Source organism: Salvelinus fontinalis, chromosome 14 (genome assembly GCF_029448725.1).
Source record: "Salvelinus fontinalis isolate EN_2023a chromosome 14, ASM2944872v1, whole genome shotgun sequence".
NCBI classification, from domain to species: Eukaryota; Metazoa; Chordata; class Actinopteri; order Salmoniformes; family Salmonidae; genus Salvelinus; species Salvelinus fontinalis.
In genome coordinates, this window is record NC_074678.1 from 15,183,977 (window position 1) to 15,204,663 (window position 20,687).

The window sequence follows — 20,687 nt, forward strand, 5'->3', positions numbered from 1 at the left end:
ATGGTGCTGCTGATGAAATCTCCCCTGCCTGGCCTGGGGTTATGGTGCTGCTGTTGATAATGTAGCTCACATTATGCAATTTGGCTTTGCTTTTTCTCGAACAGTCGATAGTGGCAATAAGAAGATAAGCACATTTTTGGGTTTGTTTTGTCGATAAGAACATTTCAATCTCATATTTTATTTGCATTTTTGGTTAGATTAGCGGCAAAATTCATGGATTCGGCTATTTCAGCCACACCCATGCTGTCAGGTGTATAAAAATGAGTGCACAGCCATGCAATCTCCATAGACAAACACTGGCAGGAGATTGGCCTGAACTGAAGAGCTCATTGACTTTCAACGTGGCACCGTCATAGGATGCTACTTTTCCAACAAGTCAGTTCGTAACATGTCTGCCCTGCTAGAGCTGCCCTGGTCAACTGTAAGTGCTGTTGTTGTGAAAAAGTATAGGAGCAATAACGGCTCAGCTGCGAAGTGGTAGGCCACACAAGCAATAACGGCTCAGCTGCGAAGTGGTAGGCCACACAAGCTCACAGAACGGTACCGGCAAGTGCTGAAGCGTGTCAAAATCATCTGTCCTTGGTTGCAACACTCACTACCGAGTTCCAAACTGTATCTGGAAGCAAATTCAGCAGAATAACTGTTCGTCGAGAGCTTCATGAAATGAAGATCACCATGCGCAATGCCAAGCTCGCCACTATTGGACTCTGGAGCAGTGGAAACGTGTTCTCTGGAGTGATGAATCACGCTTCACCATCTGGCAATCCGACGGACAAATCTGTGTTTGGCGGATGCCAGGAGAACGCTACCTGCCCCAGTGTATAATGCCAACTGTAAAGTTTGATGGAGGAGGAATAATGGTCTGGGGATGTTTTTCATGGTGCAGGCTTAGTTCAAAACTTTGTGGCAACAGTTTGGGGAAGGCCCTTTCCTGTTTCTGTATGACAATGCTCCAGGGCACAAAGCAAGGTCCATACAGAAATGTTTTTGCGAGCCAGGCCTAATCACCCAACATTAGTGCCCGACCTCACTAATGCTCTTGTGGCTGAATGGAAGCAAGTTCCCACAGCAATGTTCCAACATGTGGAGTGGAAAGCCTTCCCAGAAGAGTGGAGGCTGTTATAACAGCAAAGGGGGGACCAACTCCATATTAATGCCCATGATTTTGGAATGAAATGTTCGACGAGCAGGTGTCCACATTATTTTGTAGTGTAGGTTATTGCTGGTAGGCTATTCAAGTCCCGATTGAGTTTTGTGTTGAGTTGTCTGGTAATGAGTGATGTTTTCATAATCACTCATGAATGTGTGTAAAATGTTACTATCTTTTGTGATAAAACCCCCTGAGCTAACCCCATGGCTCAACTCATGAGAGTCAAGAGTGTGGCAGCATGTATCTACTATTACAATGTCTGACATTCAAGCTGCATCACAACTGGCCGTGATTGGGAGTCACATAGGGCGGCACACAATTGGCCCAGCGTCGTCTGGGTTTGGCCGGTGTAGGCCGTCATTGTAAATAAGAATTTGTTCTTAACTGACTTGCCTAGTTAAATAAAGGTTAAAACATACGAACACATAAATACTGAAAAACCGCAACCATCCACCTACAACCGAATCTGCCCTAAATTTTTACAGCCAGTATGGAGTTAGCATAGACCACTCCTCTTGCTGTCTATCTTGCAGAACGATTCACAACTTCCTACCCCACCCCACTCTACTAACACCCCATCCCTGTCTAACTGGCCCTACCCATTACTAGTGCTAGACTATGTGTGAGCTGTCAGTGCACTGTCTCTGCACAACCTTCTATGGGACAAGCCTAATCAAGGTCAAGGACACTGTATGGTCTGAGTGAGTGGGGTTGGGTAGGGTGTGAGTAGATATGACAATGGCAGCAATGTGTAATAAACCATTCAATAACGTAGTATCTTACAGTGATAAGGTGAAAAGTGACAGGTCACAAGAACAGAATCAATTTAAATATGTATTTTAATTGGCAGGTCTTTTAATTTGAGGACAGAACAGCACTGAAACATTTTCACACAAATTCCACATATAACACACCTGCAGTTTCTTTATGAACATTCAGAGAGCTGTGACCACAGTTGTTGGCTGGCTCTGACATATTTCTTAGCAGAAGAGAGTAGAGACAGTCCTGCCTCTAAAACCAGACTAGCTAAAAGGGACTGGATGCTGATTGCTAGATGAGCGGCCATCTAACAATATTATAATTAGCATGATTCTACAGTAGAGGGACTGCCCAGATTAACCATGTAATTACTCTGGGCCTTTCCATCAAAAATAACCCATGAGCACCAAAACATGACGTTTATAGGAGCATATAAGATTGGGTGTCAAATGAAAGTTAAGAGTCAATATTATTGGCAAATTAAGTCATAGATACCCTTTTCAGCCATTTTCCATCTTAAAAATGAGGCATAAGTAAATGCTTTGATTTCTGGATAAACAGATGGTAAAGGGGTCTTACAAATAACATCTATCAGAAAAAGTCTTAAAATGTATTATAAATACATCAAAACACAATAATGTTGATGTAAATTACCCTGCCAACTAATATCAACACTTATATTTAGTTTTGGAGGAATTGTTTTCCTGTCTTTGATTTGAAGAAATATTGCCTTGTAATTCCGTTACCAAATACCCACATACTGTATCGTTAATTATAGCTATTTTACTGATATCAATTCTGTTTATGAATTATTAAGTGATTAAAACTAAAAAACAATTACAAAAACATCTAACAGAATTACGGCAACTGAATTAGCTACAATGGGAAATCTCAAGAGTCACAAACCACAGTTGAGAGCCCTGCTACTGTCATTCCTTCCACTGGCATACTGTTATGTTCAGGAACCCCTTCCTCTCTTTGCCTCTCTCTCTCATCTCAAGTTATGTCACCTCTCCCAGCTCTTACTGACATCTACCCATGAGCCCCCTCACTTTTTAATTTACTGTAACCAGCAGCCTCACTCACTAAGCACTGACTGACACTGGACGTCCATGGACGTTGAAAAGTAGTTGAAAGTTGGTCAGTCGGCCTTAATGTTAACGACAGATGGAACGGACCAAATCTGAATCTATCATTGACGTATGTACTTAACTATACTCTACTCTGCTGTGCTTTATTGTGCTGTACTGTACTCTACTGTGATGTCCAAACTTGTGAAACATTAGGTGAATGACATTCCAATCCATAATTATGCATTTCTGTATAGTACAGATCAGGGACCCACGACGTTAGTTTGTTCATTACTTTAATTCTGTAACCAGGTGTAAATCCACTTCACTTACTGTATTTCAATAACCAAAATAGATTTGCTCAAACTCAAGGTGTCATTTCATAGGTGATTTCTGCAGACGTCTTTCAATCTTAATTAGGAGCAGATATTTAACCGAGTTTTTGGAAAACATTGAGGGAGAAAAAGCCTGAGGGAGATTTTACCATAATTCTGTTACCAAAGTTAGCATCTGCAAAGTTCTTCCACTAAATTTGTATATTTTTTCAGTGGATTGTTGAAAGTCCCTGTGCATAGAGTAGAAGAGTTGATTAAACTTTTGAAATCAATGTTTTTTTTGGCATAGATTTTAAGGTGAAAAAACTGAGTCAAAGCGTAATTCCGTTGCCGTGGAATTGCCCCCTAAGCAAATTAGTGTACATATCTAAGATAAAAAATGTGATTAGTGTGAGAAAAGGCTAATTTCCAGTCTACTATAGATCTTATAACAATTGAACAAAAGGCTGTGAAAGCTTATCGAGACGAGTAAATAGGCATTGCAAATGATTTGATAGATAGAGATAGTATAATGCCATTATATTAATGTTGAAGAGACGTACAGACGTTTGGCTCATCTCTTGACAGGCTGGACATTAGAGGGCTGGAAACAGGTGAGTTGGAGCTGCATACTGCTCTTAAACCTATTTAGCAACTCCTCGAGTAACCTACAGACAGACAGAGAGAGAGAGACAGAGAGAGACAGAGAGAAGCAGACAGAGAGAGAGAGAGAGAGAGAGAGAGAGAGAGAGAGAGAGAGAGAGAGAGAGAGAGAGAGAGAGAGAGAGAGAGAGAGAGAGAGAGAGAGAGAGAGAGAGAGAGAGAGAAGTCAAGAGAGATAGAACAAGGGAAAGAGAGCGGGAGAACGAAAAAAAGAGAGATGGAAGCAGGGAAAGAAAGAGGTAGAATCATGATATTAAATGGGGGTGTAACTGGAGAGATTTCAGTACCAACTAAAACTGTATTTGAATTCAATATTTTTGAATTTGTAATGGGCAAATGTAATTATTGAATTCATAAATTAAACTTCTATTTCAGGATATGAAACTGAATTGACTGAAAATTGCATTCAGTTTTAACATTTTATTTAAATTTGATTGAATATTCAAATTTAAAGCTGCAATATGTACAGTACCAGTCAAAAGTTTGAACACACCTATTCAAGTTTTTTTTCTTTTTCTATTTTCTACATTGTAGAATAATAATGAAGACATCAAAACGATGAAATAACACATATGGAATCATGTAGTCACCAAAGTGTTCAACAAATCAAAATATATTTTACATTTTAGATTCTTCAAAGTAGCCACCCTTTGCCTTGATGACAGATTTGCACACGCTTGGCATTCTCTCAACCAGCTTCACCTGGAATGCTTTTTCAACAGGAATTCCCACATATGCTTAGCACTTGTTGGCTGCTGTTCTTTCACTCTGCGGTCCAACTCATCCCAAACCATCTCAATTGGGTTGAGGTCGGGTGATTTTAGAGGCCAGGTCATCTGATGCAGCACTCCATCACACTCCTTGTTGGTCAAAACGTCCTTACACAGCCTGGAGGTGTGTTGGGTCATTTTCCTGTTGAAAAACAAACGATAGACCCACTAAGCCAAACCAGATGGAATGGGTATCATTGCAGAATGCTGTGGTAGCCATGCTGGTTAAGTGTGCCTTGAATTCTAAATAATTCCCAGACAGTGTTACCAGCAAAGCAGCCCCACACCATCACACCTCCCCCTCCATGCTTCACGGTGGGAACCACACATGCAGAGATCATCCGTTCACCTGCTCTGCGTCTCACAAAGACACAGAGGTTGGAACCAAAAATCTCACATTTGGACTCATCAGACCAAAGAACAGATTTCCACCAGTCTAATGTCCATTGCTCGAGTTTTTGGCCCAAGCAAGTCTCTTCTTATTATTGGTGTCCTTTAGTAGTGGTTTCTTTGCAGCAATTCGACCATGAAGGCCTGATTCACGCAGTCTCCCCCTGAACAGTTGATGTTGAGATGTCTGTTACTTGACCTCTGTGAAGCATTTATTTGGGCTGCAATTTCTGAGGCTGTCAACTCTAATGAACTTATCCTCTGCAACAAAGGTAACACTGGGTCTTCCTTTCCTGTGGCGGTCCTCATGAGAGCCAGTTTCATCACAGCGCCTGATAGGTTCTTTTAAAAGTTCTTGACATTTTCTGGATTGACTGACCTTCATGTCTTAAAGTAATGATGGACTGTCATTTCTCTTTGCTTATTTGCTCTGTTCTTGCCATAATATGGTCTTGGTCTTTTACCAAATAGGGCTATCTTCTGTATACCTCCCTACCGCATCACAACACAACTGATTGGCTCAAACGCATTAAGAAGGAAAGAAATTCCACAAATTAACTATTAACAAGGCACACCTGTTAATTGAAATGCATTCCAGGTGACTACCTCATGGAGCTGGTTGAGAGAATGCCAGGAGTGAACAAAGCGGTCATCAAGGCAAAGGGTGGCTACTTTGAAGAATCTCAAATATAAAATATATTTTGATTTGTTTAACACTTTTTTTGTTACTACATGATTCCATATGTGTTATTTCATAGTTTTGATGTCTTCACTATTATTCTACAGTGTAGAAAAGAAACAAAAATAAACAAAAACCCTGGAATGAGTATGTGTGTCCAAACTTTTGTATTTGGGCAATCCGACCAAATTCACATAGAAATGTGAGTTATAGATCATTCTCATTCAAAGCAAGTCTAAGAAGCGGTAGATCGGTTCTATGTGCATTGTTTCTATGCTTCCTGTTATTACGTTTCATTTTTGCGTATTTTACTTATGGTTTTGTACATCAGCTTCAAACAGTTGAAAATACAATATTGTTGGTTATGGAAAATATATTTCACAGTGGTTTAGATTGTACAATGACTCTCTACACGATACTTACTTGTTTTGTCAAACTGAAATTAGGCAAACTATTAGTATTTCAGCAACCAGGAAATGTCAGAGTGATATCTGCATAGTGCATCTAATTTTTATGCATTCTGCTTCAATATGGTAAATATTGCAGTCATTGTCTGTGTATCAAGTTAATAAACTATTTGTATTTGTATTTTATTAGGGATCCCCATTAGCTGCTTCCAAGGCAACAGCTACTCCAAACACATTGACACTTATATTACACATAAAACAAAAGCTAAAACAGTACATCATATAACACTGTCACACCACCACATATCCACAACACAAAATGTATGATACCACTACACAACAATATTACAATGTACGCGTGTGTGTAGAGTGCGTGTGTTAGCGCTTGTGTGTGTATGCGTGTGTCTGTACCTGTGTGTGTGTCACTTCACAGTCCCTGCTGTTCCATAAGGTGTACTTCTACCTTTTCTCCCCCTGATTCTACTGCTTGCATCAGTTAGCTGATGTGGATTAGAATTCCATTTAGTCATGGCTCTATGTAGTACTGTGCACCTCCCATAGTCTGTTCTGGACTTGGGGATTGTGAAGAGACCTCTGGTGGCATGTCTTCTAGAGTATGCATGGGTGTCCGAGCTGTGTGCTAGTAGTTTAAAACAGACAGCTCGGTGCATTCAGCATGTCAACACTCCCTACAAAAACAAGTAGTGATGAAGTCAATTTCTCCTCCACTTTGAGCCATGAGAGATTGCCATGCATATCATTAATGTTAGCTCTCCGTGTACATTTGAGGGCCAGCAGCGCTGGCAAATTTCCTAAGTCCCTCCTGTGGCGACTGAACAGTAGTCCAGATGTGACAAAACTAGCGCCTGTAGGTCCTGCCTTGTTGACAGTGTTGTCAAGAAGGCAGAGTAGCACTTTATTATGGACAGACTTCTCCCCATTTTAGCTACTGATGTATCAACATGTTTTGACCATGACAGTTTACAATCCAGGGTTACTCCAAGCAGTTTAGTTACCTCAACTTGCTCAATTTCCACATTATTAATTACACAATTTAGTTGTTTAGGGTTTAGTGAATGATTTGTTCCAAATACAATGCTTTTAGTTTTTGAAAGATTTAGGACGAAACGTTTCCTTGCCACCCATTCTGAAACTAACTGCAGCTCTGTTAAGTGTTGCAGTCATTTCAGTCACTGTAGTAGCTGCTGTGTATAGCATTGAGTCATCCGCATACATAGACACACTGGCTTTACTCAAAGCAGTGGCATGTCATTAGCCAAGATTGAAAAAAGTAAGGGGCCTAAACAGCTGCCCTGGGGAATTTCTGATTTAACCTGGATTATGTTGGAGAGGCGTCCATTAAAGAACACCCTCTGTGTTCTGTTAGACAGGTAACTCTTTCCCCACAATATAGTAGGGGGTGTAAAGCAATAACACATACGTTTTTCCAGCAGCAGATGATGATCGATAATGTCAAAAGCCGCACTGAAGTCTAACAAAACAGCCCCCCCAATCGTTTTATCACCAATTTCTCCCAGCCAATCATCAGTCATTTGTGTAAGTGTTGTGCTTGTTGAATGTCCTTCCCTATAAGCGTGTTGAAAGTCTGTTTGTTTACAGTAAAATAGCATTGTATCTGGTCAAACTATTTTTTCCAAAAGTTTACTCAGGGTTTGTAACAGGCTGATTGGTCGGCTATTTGAGCCAGTAAAGGGGCATTACTCTTCTTGGGTAGTGGAATTACTTTTGCTGACCTCCAGGCCTGAGGGCACACACTTTCAACAACACCAACACATTTTTTCTCTCATGTTGCCAAAACTCAACAGCGCGTGGCACTAGGCAAAATACAGTTGAAGTTGGAAGTTTACATACACCTTAGCCAAATACATTTAAACTCAGTTTTTCACAATTCCTGACATTTAATCCTAGTAAAAATTCCCTGTCTTAGGTCAGTTAGGATCGCTACTTTATTTTAAGAATGTGAAATGTCAGAATAATAGTAGAGAGAATTATTTATTTCAGCTTTTATTTCTTTCATCACATTCCCAGTGGGTCAGAAGTTTACATAGACTCAATTAGTATTTGGTAGCATTGCCTTTAAATTGTTTAACTTCGGTCAAACGTTTCGGGTAGCCTTCCACAAGCTTCCCACAATAAGTTGGGTGAATTTTGGCCCATTCCTCCAGACAGAGCTGGTGTAACTGAGTCAGGTTTGTAGGGCTCCTTGCTCGCACACGCTTTTTCAGTTCTGCCCACACATTTTCTATAGGATTGAGGTCAGGGCTTTGTGATGGCCACTCCAATACTTTGACTTTGTTGTCCTTAAGCCATTTTACCACAACTTTGGAAGTATGCTTGGGGTCATTGTCCATTTGGAAGACCCATTTGTGACCAAGTTTTAACTTCCTGACTGATGTCTTGAGATGTTGCTTCAACATATCCACACAATTTTTCTTCCTCATGATGTCATCTACTTTGTGAAAGCAGAAAAGCACCCCCACAACATGATGCTGCCACCCCCGTGCTTCACGTTGGGATGGTGTTCTTCGGCTTGCAAGCCTACCCCTTTTTCTCCAAACATAACGATGGTCATTATGGCCAAACAGTTCTATTTTTGTTTCATCAGACCAGAGGACATTTCTCCAAAAAGTACGATCTTTGTTCCCATGTGCAGTTGCAAACCGTAGTCTGGCTTTTTTATGGCGGCTTTGGAGCAGTGACTTCTTCCTTGCTGAGCGGCCTTTCAGGTTATGTCGATATAGGACTCGTTTTACTGTGGATATAGATACTTTTGTACCTGTTTCCTCCAGCATCTTCACATGGTCCTTTGCTGTTGTTCTGGGATTTATTTGCACTTTTGGCACCAAAGTACATTCATCTCTAGGAGATGTCTCCTTCCTCAGTGGTATGACGGCTGCGTGGTCCCATGGTGTTTATACTTGCGCACTATTGTTTGTACAGATGAACGTGGTACCTTCAGGCATTTGGAAATTGCTCCCAAGGATGAACCAGACTTTTTTTCTTTTTCTGAGTTCTTGGCTGATTTCTTTTGATTTTCCCATGATGTCAAGCAAAGATGCACTGAGTTTGAAGGTGGGCCTTAAAATACATCCACAGGTACACCTCCAATTGACTCAAATGATGTCATCTATCAGAAACTTCTAAAGCCATGACATCCTTTTCTGGAATTTTCCAAGCTGTTTAAAGGCACAGTCAACTTAGTGTATGTAAACTTCTGACCCACTGGAATTGTGATACAGTGAATTATAAGTGAAATAATTTGTCTGTAAACAATTGTTGGAAAAATTACTTGTGTCATGCACAAAGTAGATGTCCTAACCGACTTGCCAAAACTATAGTTTGTTTACAAGACATTTGTGGAGTGGTTGAAAAACAAGTTTTAATGACTCCAACCTAAGTCTATGTAAACTTCCAACTTCAACTGTACTAAGGTAGGCTACTTTGTTAACACATCTGCTCTTAAATTCGCTCACTGTACATCATTCAAAACAACAGTGTAGGTTACTTTGAACCAACACTGTATAACTCAAGATCTTACATTATACTATGCTATTATATTTGGTTCCGTTATGTAGAATACTGTGAACATTGTGATCTTGCAGACATTGATTCTACTTGATCTAACTGTATCAAATGAGCACCATTCGTCTAAGTAGCCTGTTCTCTGCAGGTAAAAGGGAGCCCTGCATTTTACACATGCGCAGAACGTGATCCTTGAAGTCAGAACCCAAAAAAGTCAGATCAATAGCCACAGCCTTGTTTTTTATAATTGAAATTTGTAAGTTGATGATAGAGTATTTTGTATTTGTAAATGTTGCAAATTAGTCGGATTGTGTACATGCAGGGCTTCCTTGGAAAAGAGGCCTTGGTCTCAATGAGATTTCCCTGCTTAAATCAAGGTTAAATAAAACAATACAAAAAATGTGCTTAAGCCAATAGGGAAGCGATCAGGAAGTTAATGTAATGGACGACGCACCGCTTGCTTAGCAAGTACTGCTTCCCCCTGATTCAGCTTATACCGAGACTTGAACTCAGGACCTCTCCCTCACAAACACACGTGACCGCCCTCCTGAAGCATTCCAACTCGCCGCACTATTGAAAAAGGCCTTCAACTGCAGTTGGGCTGAGCGGTTGGGCTGAGCGCAACTGTAGATCACAGTCTAGCTTGATTAGCGAGTACCACGTTCCCCTGATTCAGCTCATACGGAAACTCAAACTCAGGACCTCGACCTCGAAAACACACGCGACCACCTTCCTGTAGCATACCAACCCATCGCGCTATGTATCCAAGATGGTGTAGCAGTCGGACGTGTGTTTGATTTGTCCCATGTAAATTAGAGGTCGACCGATTAATCGGAATGGCCGATTAATCGGGGCCGATTTCAATGTTTCATAACAATCGGAAATCGGTATTTTGGGGTGCCGATTTGCCGTTTATTTTTTATTTTTTTCATCTTTATTTATTCTTTATTTAACTAGGCAAGTCAGTTAAGAACCCATTCTTATTTTCAATGACGGCCTAGGAACGTTCTGCCTCATTTAGGGGCAGAACGACAGATTTTTAACCTTGTCAGCTCGGGGGATCCAATCTTGCATTGATTACATTGCACTCCACGAGGAGCCTGCCTGTTAGCGAATGCAGTAAGCTAAGGTAAGTTGCTAGCTAGCATTAAACTTATCTTATAAAAAACAATCAATCAATGACTGTCATTGCTCCAATGTGTACTTAACCATAAACATCAATGCCTTTCTTAAAATCAATACACAAGTATATATTTTTAAACCTGCATATTTAGCTAAAAGAAATCCAGGTTAGGAGACAATATGAACCAGGTGAAATTGTGTCATTTCTCTTGCGTTCATTGCACGCAGAGTCAGGGTATATGCAACAGTTTGGGCCGCCTGGCTTTTTGCGAACTAATTTGCCAGAACTTTACGTAATTATGACAACATTGAAGGTTGTGCAATGTAACAGGAATATTTAGACTCATGGATGCCACCAGTTAGATAAAATACAGAACGGAATAAACGTTTTGTTTTCGAGGTGATAGTTTCCGGATTAGTCAAAGGTATATGGTTTAGAGAGAAATAGTCGACGCGTTATAATTCCTGTAATAACTTGCGGCTGAATTTGAAAGGGGTTCCTTCATTATTTTACCGTTCATGTCTTCCATAGAGAATGTCTTGATCTACTTCAAATAAGGACTGTGTTTCGTGCAGGCTTAAACCGCCTCAACGTTTTGATACCCGTGTAAATCTCACTAGGATAAGGTAACGTTTGTCAACATATTTTCATAAATCCACTCTAGATTTTTTTTTTATCTTCGCTTATATTTAGCCAATATTGATCAGAGTTTCCTTGTCCTATGGATATCTACACAGTTATAAAATTGTCATGGTGATGTAAGCCTACACGAAACACAGACCTTATTTTAAGTGAATCTAAAAATATCCTATGGAATAAATGAAGGAACCGCTTTTCAGATTTTGCTAGGTGTCATGGGAATTATGACTCGCACTTTGGTTGTCAATTCTTACCATGTCCATTATTAAAATAGGATTTCCTGCATATAGAAATTAAAGTTTTTGTTTTCAACATTCATCACAGGTAACTTAATCTCTATTTTTATTCAAACAGTTGAGAGTATTTGTCTCCTAAGCAGACTCTTCAGTATCATTGTCACTTCAGAGCTGTGTGCGTGTGCGTATTTGTATTATATTAAGTTAAAATAAAAGTGTTCATTGTTCATTCAGTATTGTTGCAATTGTCCTTATTACATAAATGTGTGTGTGTGTATGATATATATATACACTGCTCAAAAAAATAAAGGGAACACTTAAACAACACAATGTAACTCCAAGTCAATCACACTTCTGTGAAATCAAACTGTCCACTTAGGAAGCAACACTGATTGACAATAAATTTCACATGCTGTTGTGCAAATGGAATAGAGAAAAGGTGGAAATTATAGGCAATTAGCAAGACACCCCCAATAAAGGAGTGGTTCTGCAGGTGGTGACCACAGACCACTTCTCAGTTCCTATGCTTCCTGGCTGATGTTTTGGTCACTTTTGAATGCTGGCGGTGCTCTCACTCTAGTGGTAGCATGAGACGGAGTCTACAACCCACACAAGTGGCTCAGGTAGTGTAGCTCATCCAGGATGGCACATCAATGCGAGCTGTGGCAAGAAGGTGTGCTGTGTCTGTCAGCGTAGTGTCCAGAGCATGGAGGCGCTACCAGGAGACAGGCCAGTACATCAGGAGACGTGGAGGAGGCCGTAGGAGGGCAACAACCCAGCAGCAGGACTGCTACCTCCGCATTTGTGCAAGTAGGAGCAGGTGGAGCACTGCCAGAGCCCTGCAAAATGACCTCCAGCAGGCCACAAATGTGCACGTGTCTGTTCAAACGGTCAGAAACAGACTCCATGAGGGTGGTATGAGGGCCCGACGTCCACAGGTGAGGGTTGTGCTTACAGCCCAACACCTTGCAGGACGTTTGGCATTTGCCAGAGAACACCAAGATTGGCAAATTCGCCACTGGCGCCCTGTGCTCTTTACAGATGAAAGCAGGTTCACACTGAGCACATGTGACAGACGTGACAAATTCTGGAGACGCCGTGGAGAACGTTCTGCTGCCTGCAACATCCTCCGGTTTGGCGGTGGGTCAGTCATGGTGTGGGGTGGCATTTCTTTGGGGGGCCGCACAGCCCTCCATGGGCTCGCCAGAGGTAGCCTGACTGCCATTAGGTACCGAGATGAGATCCTCAGACCCCTTGTGAGACCATATGCTGGTGCGGTTGGCCCTGGGTTCCTCCTAATGCAAGACAATGCTAGACCTCATGTGGCTGGAGTGTGTCAGCAGTTCCTGCAAGAGGAAGGCATTGATGCTATGGACTGGCCCGCCCGTTCCCCAGACCTGAATCCAATTGAGCACATCTGGGACATCATGTCTCGCTCCATCCACCAACGCCACGTTGCACCACAGACTGTCCAGGAGTGGGCGGATGCTTTAGTCCAGGTCTGGGAGGACATCCCTCAGGAGACCATTCGCCACCTCATCAGGAGCATGCCCAGGCGTTGTAGGGAGGACATTCAGGCACGTGGAGGCCACACACACTACTGAGCCTCATTTTCACTTGTTTTAAGAACATTACTTCAAAGTTGGATCAGCCTGTAGTTTGGTTTTCCACTTTAATTTTGAGTGTGACTCCAAATCCAGACCTCCATGGGTTGATAAATTTGATTTCCATTGATAATTTTTGTGTGATTTTGTTGTCAGCACATTCAACTATGTAAAGAAAAAGTATTTAATAAGAATATTTCATTCATTCAGATCTAGGATGTTATTTTAGTGTTCCCTTTATTTTTTTGAGCAGTGTATATTATTACTATTTGTTTTTAAATAAATCGGCCGATTAATCGGTATCGGCTTTTGTCCTCCAATAATCGGTATCGGCATTGAAAAATCATAATCGGTCGATCTCTAATGTAAATAGTCAGTTTATCGGTTATTTTTCATATATATTTTAATCTCACTTTCCGCCTACGATCTAAATATACTTTCCTGCAACCCGCCTCACCCAATGTGGTACGGATCTGCTATTTTTTGACGTTATAACTGGAACCTCAATCAGAAGCTAGCCAGCTAACTAGCTACTAGCTAGTAGTCACTGTTAGCCACGGCTAGCGGTCTTAACCTTTAGCCCGGACACCAGCCAGCTTTAGCTCGGTCAATACCTGCCAGTCTGCACAGCGCGATTTCAACCCAGAGCATATCGGACTGCTTTTCTGCACCACATCACCGGATTCCTGCCGCAAGCTCTGGGCCATTACACCGGATCATCGCAGCTAGCTAGCTACAACCTAGTGGCTACTGCTGGCTACTGCTGGCCACGACTGGTCTGCCGATGCAATCGTCCGATGTGGTTTCAACAGGCTTTTCTGTTGCGATGTCGCCGAACACCCATCTGCTAGCACCGGCACGCTAGCTTTCTGAACGCCGTGCCTTCCGCTCGCCTAGCATAGTAGCGACTACCGAACGGCTCCCGGACTCACCTATTGCTGCTCGTTGGACCCTATGGTCTCTTCGCTACACATGCCTCTCTCTAATGTCAATATGCCTTGTCTTCTGCTGTTTTGGATAGTTATTGTTTTATTTCACTGTAGAGCCCCTAGTCCAGCTCAACATGCCTTAGATAGCTCTTTTGTCACATACCCACAAATGGGGAGACCTCACCTAGCTTAGCTGGTGTCTCTAAAGATGCAAACTCTCTCATAGTCACTCAATGCCTAGGTTACCCCCACTGTACTCACATCCTACCATATCCTTGTTTGTACATTATGCCCTGAATTTATTCTACCACGCCCAGAAATCTGCCCCTTTTATTCTCTGTTCCCAATGCACTAGACAACCAGTTCTCATAGCCTTTAGCCGTACCCTTATCCTACTCCTCCTCTGTTCAACTGATGATGTAGAGGTTAACCCAGGCCCTGTAGCCCCCAGCATCACACCTATTCCCCAGGCGCTTTCATTTGTTGACTTCTGTAACCGTAAAAGCCTTGGTCTCATGCATGTTAATATCAGAAGCCTCCTCCCTAAATTTGTCTTATTCACTGCTTTCGTACACTCCACCAACACTGATGTACTAGCTGTGTCTGAATCCTGGCTTAGGAAGGCCACCAAAAAGTCTGAAAACTCCATCCCCAACTCCAACATTTTCCGTCAAGAAACTGCCAAAGGGGGCGGAGTTGCAATCTACTGCAGAGATAGCCTGCAGTGTTCTGTCATGCTATCCAGGTCTGTGCCCAAACAATTCAAGCTTCTACTTTTAAAAATCCACCTTTCCAGAAATAAGTCTCTCACTGTTGCCGCTTGTTATAGACCCCCCTCAGCCCCCAGCTGTGCTCTGGACACCATATGTGAATTGATTACCCCCCATCTATCTTGTACACACCCCATCTGTAAATAGGACATACTGTTATTTTTGTTGTTGTTGCTCTTTTGCCCCCAGTATCTCTACTTGCACATCATCATCTGCACATCTATCACTCCAGTGTTAATGCTAAATTGTAATTATTTCGCCACTATGGTCTATTTATTGCCTTACTACATTTGCACACACTGTATATAGAATTTTCTATTATTATGTATGTTTGTTTATCCCATGAGTAACTCTGTGTTGTTGTTTTTGTCGCACTGCTTTGCTTTATCTTGGCCAGGTCGCAGTTGTAAATGAGAACTTGTTCTCAACTGGCCTACCTGGTTAAATAAAGGTTAAAAAAACAAACATTAAATTGCGCACGGGGCGACACTTCAGGCTGAGGAGTGAGTTTCACAGATCCCATCTGCTACACTAATACAACTCTTCAAGATCCAGCTAGGTTACTCATCAAAATAGTGTGGTTTGGTGATCCATGCTTATGGGATGAGAAACTTGCCTGACACCTGAAGACGTGTTAGTTTGACGTGTTAGTTTGTGTTTATTTAAAAATATATATATTTTACCTTTATTTAACTAGGCAAGTCAGTTAAGAACACATTCTTATTTACAATGACAGCCTGTTAGTTTCAAGTCTCTGGCAAGCCTAGGTATTGGTTATGTGACTTGAATAGGTCTCTTCGAGGAGGAGGAGGTCAAAGGGGGGGGGGGTGAAGTGTAACAGGTGGTTTGGGGACCATGCTTGTGTGATGAGTAACTCCTCAAGAGACCTGAAAGTTACATTGTACTGAGTGCTGAAGCGGGTAGCGCGCAAAAATAGTCTGTCCTCAGTTGCAACACTCACTACCGAATTCCAAACTGCCTCTGGAAGCAATGTCAGCACAGGAACTGTTCATCTGGAGCTTCAAGAAATGGGTTTCCAAGGCCGAGCAGCCAGGCTGGAGTGGTGTAAAGCTCGCCGCCATTGGACTCTGGAGCAGTGGAAATGTGTTCTCTTTTGTGATGATTCACACTTCGCCATCTGGCAGTCCAGTGGACAAATCTGGGTTTGGCGGATTCCAGGAGAACGCTACCTGCCCCAACGCTACCTGCCCCTAGTGCTAACTGGGAAGTTTGGTAGAGGAAGAATAATGGTATGTGGCTGTTTTTCATAGTTCGGGCTAGGCCCCTTAGTTCCAGTGAAGGGAAATCTTACAGTATACAATGACATTCTAGATGATTATATGCTTCCAACTTTGTGGCAACAGTTTGGGGAAGGTCCTTTCCTGCTACAGCATGATAATGCCCCTGTGCACAATGACATTCTAGATGATTATATGCTTCCAACTTTGTGGCAACAGTTTGGGGAAGGCCCTTTCCTGCTTCAGCATGATAATGCCCCTGTGCACAAAGCGAGGTCCATACAGAAATGGTTTGTCGAGATCGGTGTGTAAAAACTTGACTGGCCTACACAGCCCTCAACCCCAACGAACACCTTTGGGATGAATTGGAAGGCCGACTGCGAGCCAGAAGAGTGGAAACTGTTATAGCAGCTCAGGGGGGACCAACTCCATATGAATGCCCATGAATTTGGAATTAGATGTTTGACGAGCAGGTGTCCACATACTTTTGGTCATGGAGTGCATTTCTGACCACTAATATCCCTGGAGCCTGAAATTAGCCTATTAGATGTTGGTGTAAGTGGGCTAACACAGTCTTTTGACATGCAGGAGACCCGGTTCGAATCCAGTCAGTCACAAGAGCAAGATGAATTAGAAAGTGGAAAAGTTATCCTTCGAAGGGCTATGACATGGCTATTCAACTATATTGTTATTGGGGCCAAATTGCGTTTTTTGTCGCACTCCCTTCTAACGAGTCCTTTGAGCATCATAGAGGGGAACAGAATGCACAACCGTGTTCCAGAGAGTCTTAGCTTTCAGGAATTGGAAGCTCATAGCCCAAACAAATAATATCTCATAGCCCAAACGGTTCAAACGCTAGAGCCAAAATCATAGGAAGAAAATCTATTCAAAATGCCACATTGGCTTCAGAAATCTGTTTAACAAAGATTCTATCTGTTCTCTTCTACCATTCCTTGCTGGCAAAGTACCAGGATGTTATCTCTGGTTTTGAATCTGAATGTAGAGAGCTGATTTTGAAGACTGAAACCAAACGCATTTAAAAAGTTGAATGTTTGAAACTTTGGTAAACTTGAAATTATAGTTTATAAACTTGACACTAGGGCAATGAATGCAATATTTACCATATTGAAACTGAATATATAAATATAGAATTTTAATATTCAATTAAATTGAATTTTAAAACTGAATGCAATAGTAATTCAATCAGTTTAAAATCATGAAATACAAGTTCAATTTATGAATTCAATGACTCAATTTGTCCATTACAAACTCAAAAATAATGAATTCAATATCTAAATACAATATAAAAAAATAATGAAATCAAATACAGTTTCTGTTGGCACTGAATTCACTCCATATTTTAAATGGAACTGAAATCTCTCCATATTTTAACTGGAACCGGTATTACCGTTTACGTTACGTTTACGTCATTTAGCAGACGCTCTTATCCAGAGCGACTTACAAATTGGAAAGTTCATACATATTCATCCTGGTCCCCCCGTGGGGAATGAACCCACAACCCTGACGTTGCAAGCGCCATGCTCTACCAACTGAGCCACACGGGACCATAAGTTTACCAAATTACCCTTGATGAATGACTTACTTTTGGTCTGCTCCACTGTGTAACTGGGGGAGGGCCTCCAGAGCCTGCTTGAAGTTGGCGCTGAAACAAGATACACACAGTTGACACCACACTACACGACACACACCAACATTCTACTACACAAAGGAGGAAACATACCATCACACAAAAACAGATTAAACTAGCTGGTGTGCTGCTTTCGCTTCCTTTTCAATATACAGTACCCCCAGGTAATGTAGACTAGAGAATGGCTGGTAGAAGACTAAGATTAATGTGACTTAGAGGAATGACAGTGAGAGTACTGCGTAGTTTCTGTAACATATGCACGTGTATACAGTAGTATGCACAGTGTGTGTGAAGTGTATGTGTGCGTGTGGTACATAGGTGTGTAGTGATGTAGTACAGTCTCAGGGAGTGTTTTGGGGGTCTTACTGGCTCTCAGATGACAGGTAGGAGGCTACAACATCTCTCAGAGCATTGATCTCCAAACGGGCCTGGAGAGAGTGAGAGAGAGAGTGAAATGAGGTGGAAACAGCTGCACTTCCTAACCACCTGCCAAATGTATGACCATATAGGAGACACATATTTCCCTAGATTACACAGACCCACAAAGAATTCGAAAACAAATCCAATTTTGATGAACTCCCAAATCTATTGGGTAAAATACCAGTGTGCCATCACAGCAGTAATATGTATGACCTGTTGCCACAAGAAAAGGGCAACCAGTGAATAACAAACCCCATTGTAAATACAACCCATATTTATGTTTTATTTATTTTACCTTTTGTACTAACTATTTGTACATCATTACAACACTGTATATAGACATAATATGACATCTTTATTCTTTTGGAACTTTTGTAAGTCTAATGTTTACTGTTCATTGTTTATTATCTAATTCACATACTTTGGCAATCTAAACGTATGCCATGTCAATAAACCAAAAATTCGGAGATTTCCATACCCAACTACAACATTTTCCGTCAAGATAGAACTGCCAAAGGGGGAGGCGTTGCAATCTACTGCAGAGATAGCTTGCAAAGTTCTGTCATACTTTCCAGGTCTATGCCCAAACAGTTCGAGCTTCTAATAAAAAAAATGAATCTCTCCAGAAATAAGTCTCTCACTGTTGCCGCCTGTTATAGACCCCCCTCAGCTCCCAGCTGTGCCCTGGACACCATATGTGAAATGATTGCCCCCCATCTATCTTCAGAGTTCGTTCTGTTAGGTGACCTAAACTGGGATATGCTTAACACCCCAGCCGTCCTACTATCTAAGCTAGATGCCCTCAATCTCACACAAAGTATCAAGGAAACCACCAGGTACAACCCTAAATCCGTATAATACACCTCTGCTGTTTTCAATCAGGATCTCACCGATCACTGCCTCATTGCCTGTATCCGATATGGGTCCGCAGTCAAACGACCACCCCTCATCACTGTCAAACGCTCCCTAAAACACTTCTGCGAGCAGGCATTTCTAATCAACCTGGCCCAGGTATCCTGGAAGGATAATGACCTCATCCCGTCAGTCGAGGATGCCTGGTCGTTCTTTAAAAGTAATTTCCTCACCATCTTAAATAAGCATGCCCCTTTCAAAAAATGTAGAACTAAGAACAGATATAGCCCTTGGTTCACTCCAGACCTGACTGCCCTTGACCAGCACCAAAAAATCCTGTGGCGGACTGCAATAGCATCGAATAGTCCCCACGATATGCAACTGTTCAGGGAAGTCAGGAACCAATACACACAGTCAGTCAGGAAAGCAAAGGCTAACTTTTTCAAACAGAAATTTGCATCCTGTAGCTCTAACTCCAAAAGGTTTTGGGACACTGTAAAGTCCATGGAGAACAAGAGCACCTCCTCCCAGCTGCCCACTGCACTGAGGCTAGGCGACACGGTCACCACCGATAGATCCATGATAATCTAAAATTTCAATAAGCATTTCTCTACGGCTGGCCATGATTTCCTCCTGGCTACCCCAACCCAGGCCAACAGCTCCGCACCCCTCGCAGCTACTTGCCTGAGCCTCCCCAGCTTCCCCTTCACCCAAATCCAGATCGCAGATGTTCTGAAAGAGCTGCAAAACCTGGACTCATACAAATCAGCTGGGCTAGACAATCTGGACCCTCTCTTTCTAAAATTATTGTTGCAACCCCGCCATTGTTACAACCCCTATCACCAGTCTGTTCAACCTCTCTTTCATTTCGTCCGAGATCCCTAAAAATTGGATAGCTGCCGCGATCATCCCCCTCTTCAAAGGGGGTGACACTCTAGACCCAAACTGTTACAGACCTATATCCATCCTGCCCTGCCTTTCTAAAGTATTTGAAAGCCAAGTTAATAAACAGATCACTGACCATTTCGAATCTCACCGTACCTTCTCCGCTGTGCAATCCGGTTTCTGAGCTGGTCACAGGTGCACCTCAGCCACGCTCAAGGTACTAAACGATATCATAACCTCCATCGATAAAAGACAGTACTGTGCAGCCGTCTTCATCGACCTGGCCAAGGCTTTCGACTCTGTCAATCACCACATTCTTATTGGCAGACTCAATAGCCTTGGTTTCTCAAATGACTGCCTCGCCTGGTTCACCAACTACTTCGCAGATAGAGTTCAGTGTGTCAAATCGTAGGGCCTGTTGTCCGGACCTCTGGCAGTCTTTATGGGGGTACCACAGGGTTCAATTCTCGGGCCGACTCTTTTCTCTGTATATATCAACGATGTCGCTTTTGTTGCAGGTGATTCTCTGATCCACCTCTACGCAGACAACACCATTCTGTATTCTTCTGGCCCTTCTTTGGACACTGTGTTAACTAAC

The 20,687-nt window shown here is 42.1% G+C and overlaps 1 protein-coding gene across 12 annotated transcripts in view; it reads right to left on the reverse strand.

Moving 5' to 3' along the window:
• Window positions 1–20,687, reverse strand: part of LOC129869534 (exocyst complex component 2-like) — a 196,599-nt gene that overhangs the window by 64,432 nt on the left and 111,480 nt on the right. For 9 of the 12 annotated variants that reach the window (XM_055944020.1, XM_055944014.1, XM_055944016.1 and 6 more), the window contains 2 exons: window positions 18,299–18,360; window positions 17,888–17,947 (listed from right to left, as the gene is read on the reverse strand). In XM_055944020.1, the coding sequence (XP_055799995.1) occupies window positions 17,888–17,947; window positions 18,299–18,360 (122 nt within the window). Of the gene's footprint in view, window positions 1–1,971; window positions 3,962–4,578; window positions 4,869–17,883; window positions 17,948–18,298; window positions 18,361–20,687 lie in introns of those variants that run through there. The other 3 variants (XR_008761965.1, XM_055944021.1, XM_055944022.1) reach the window with 3 other exon arrangements.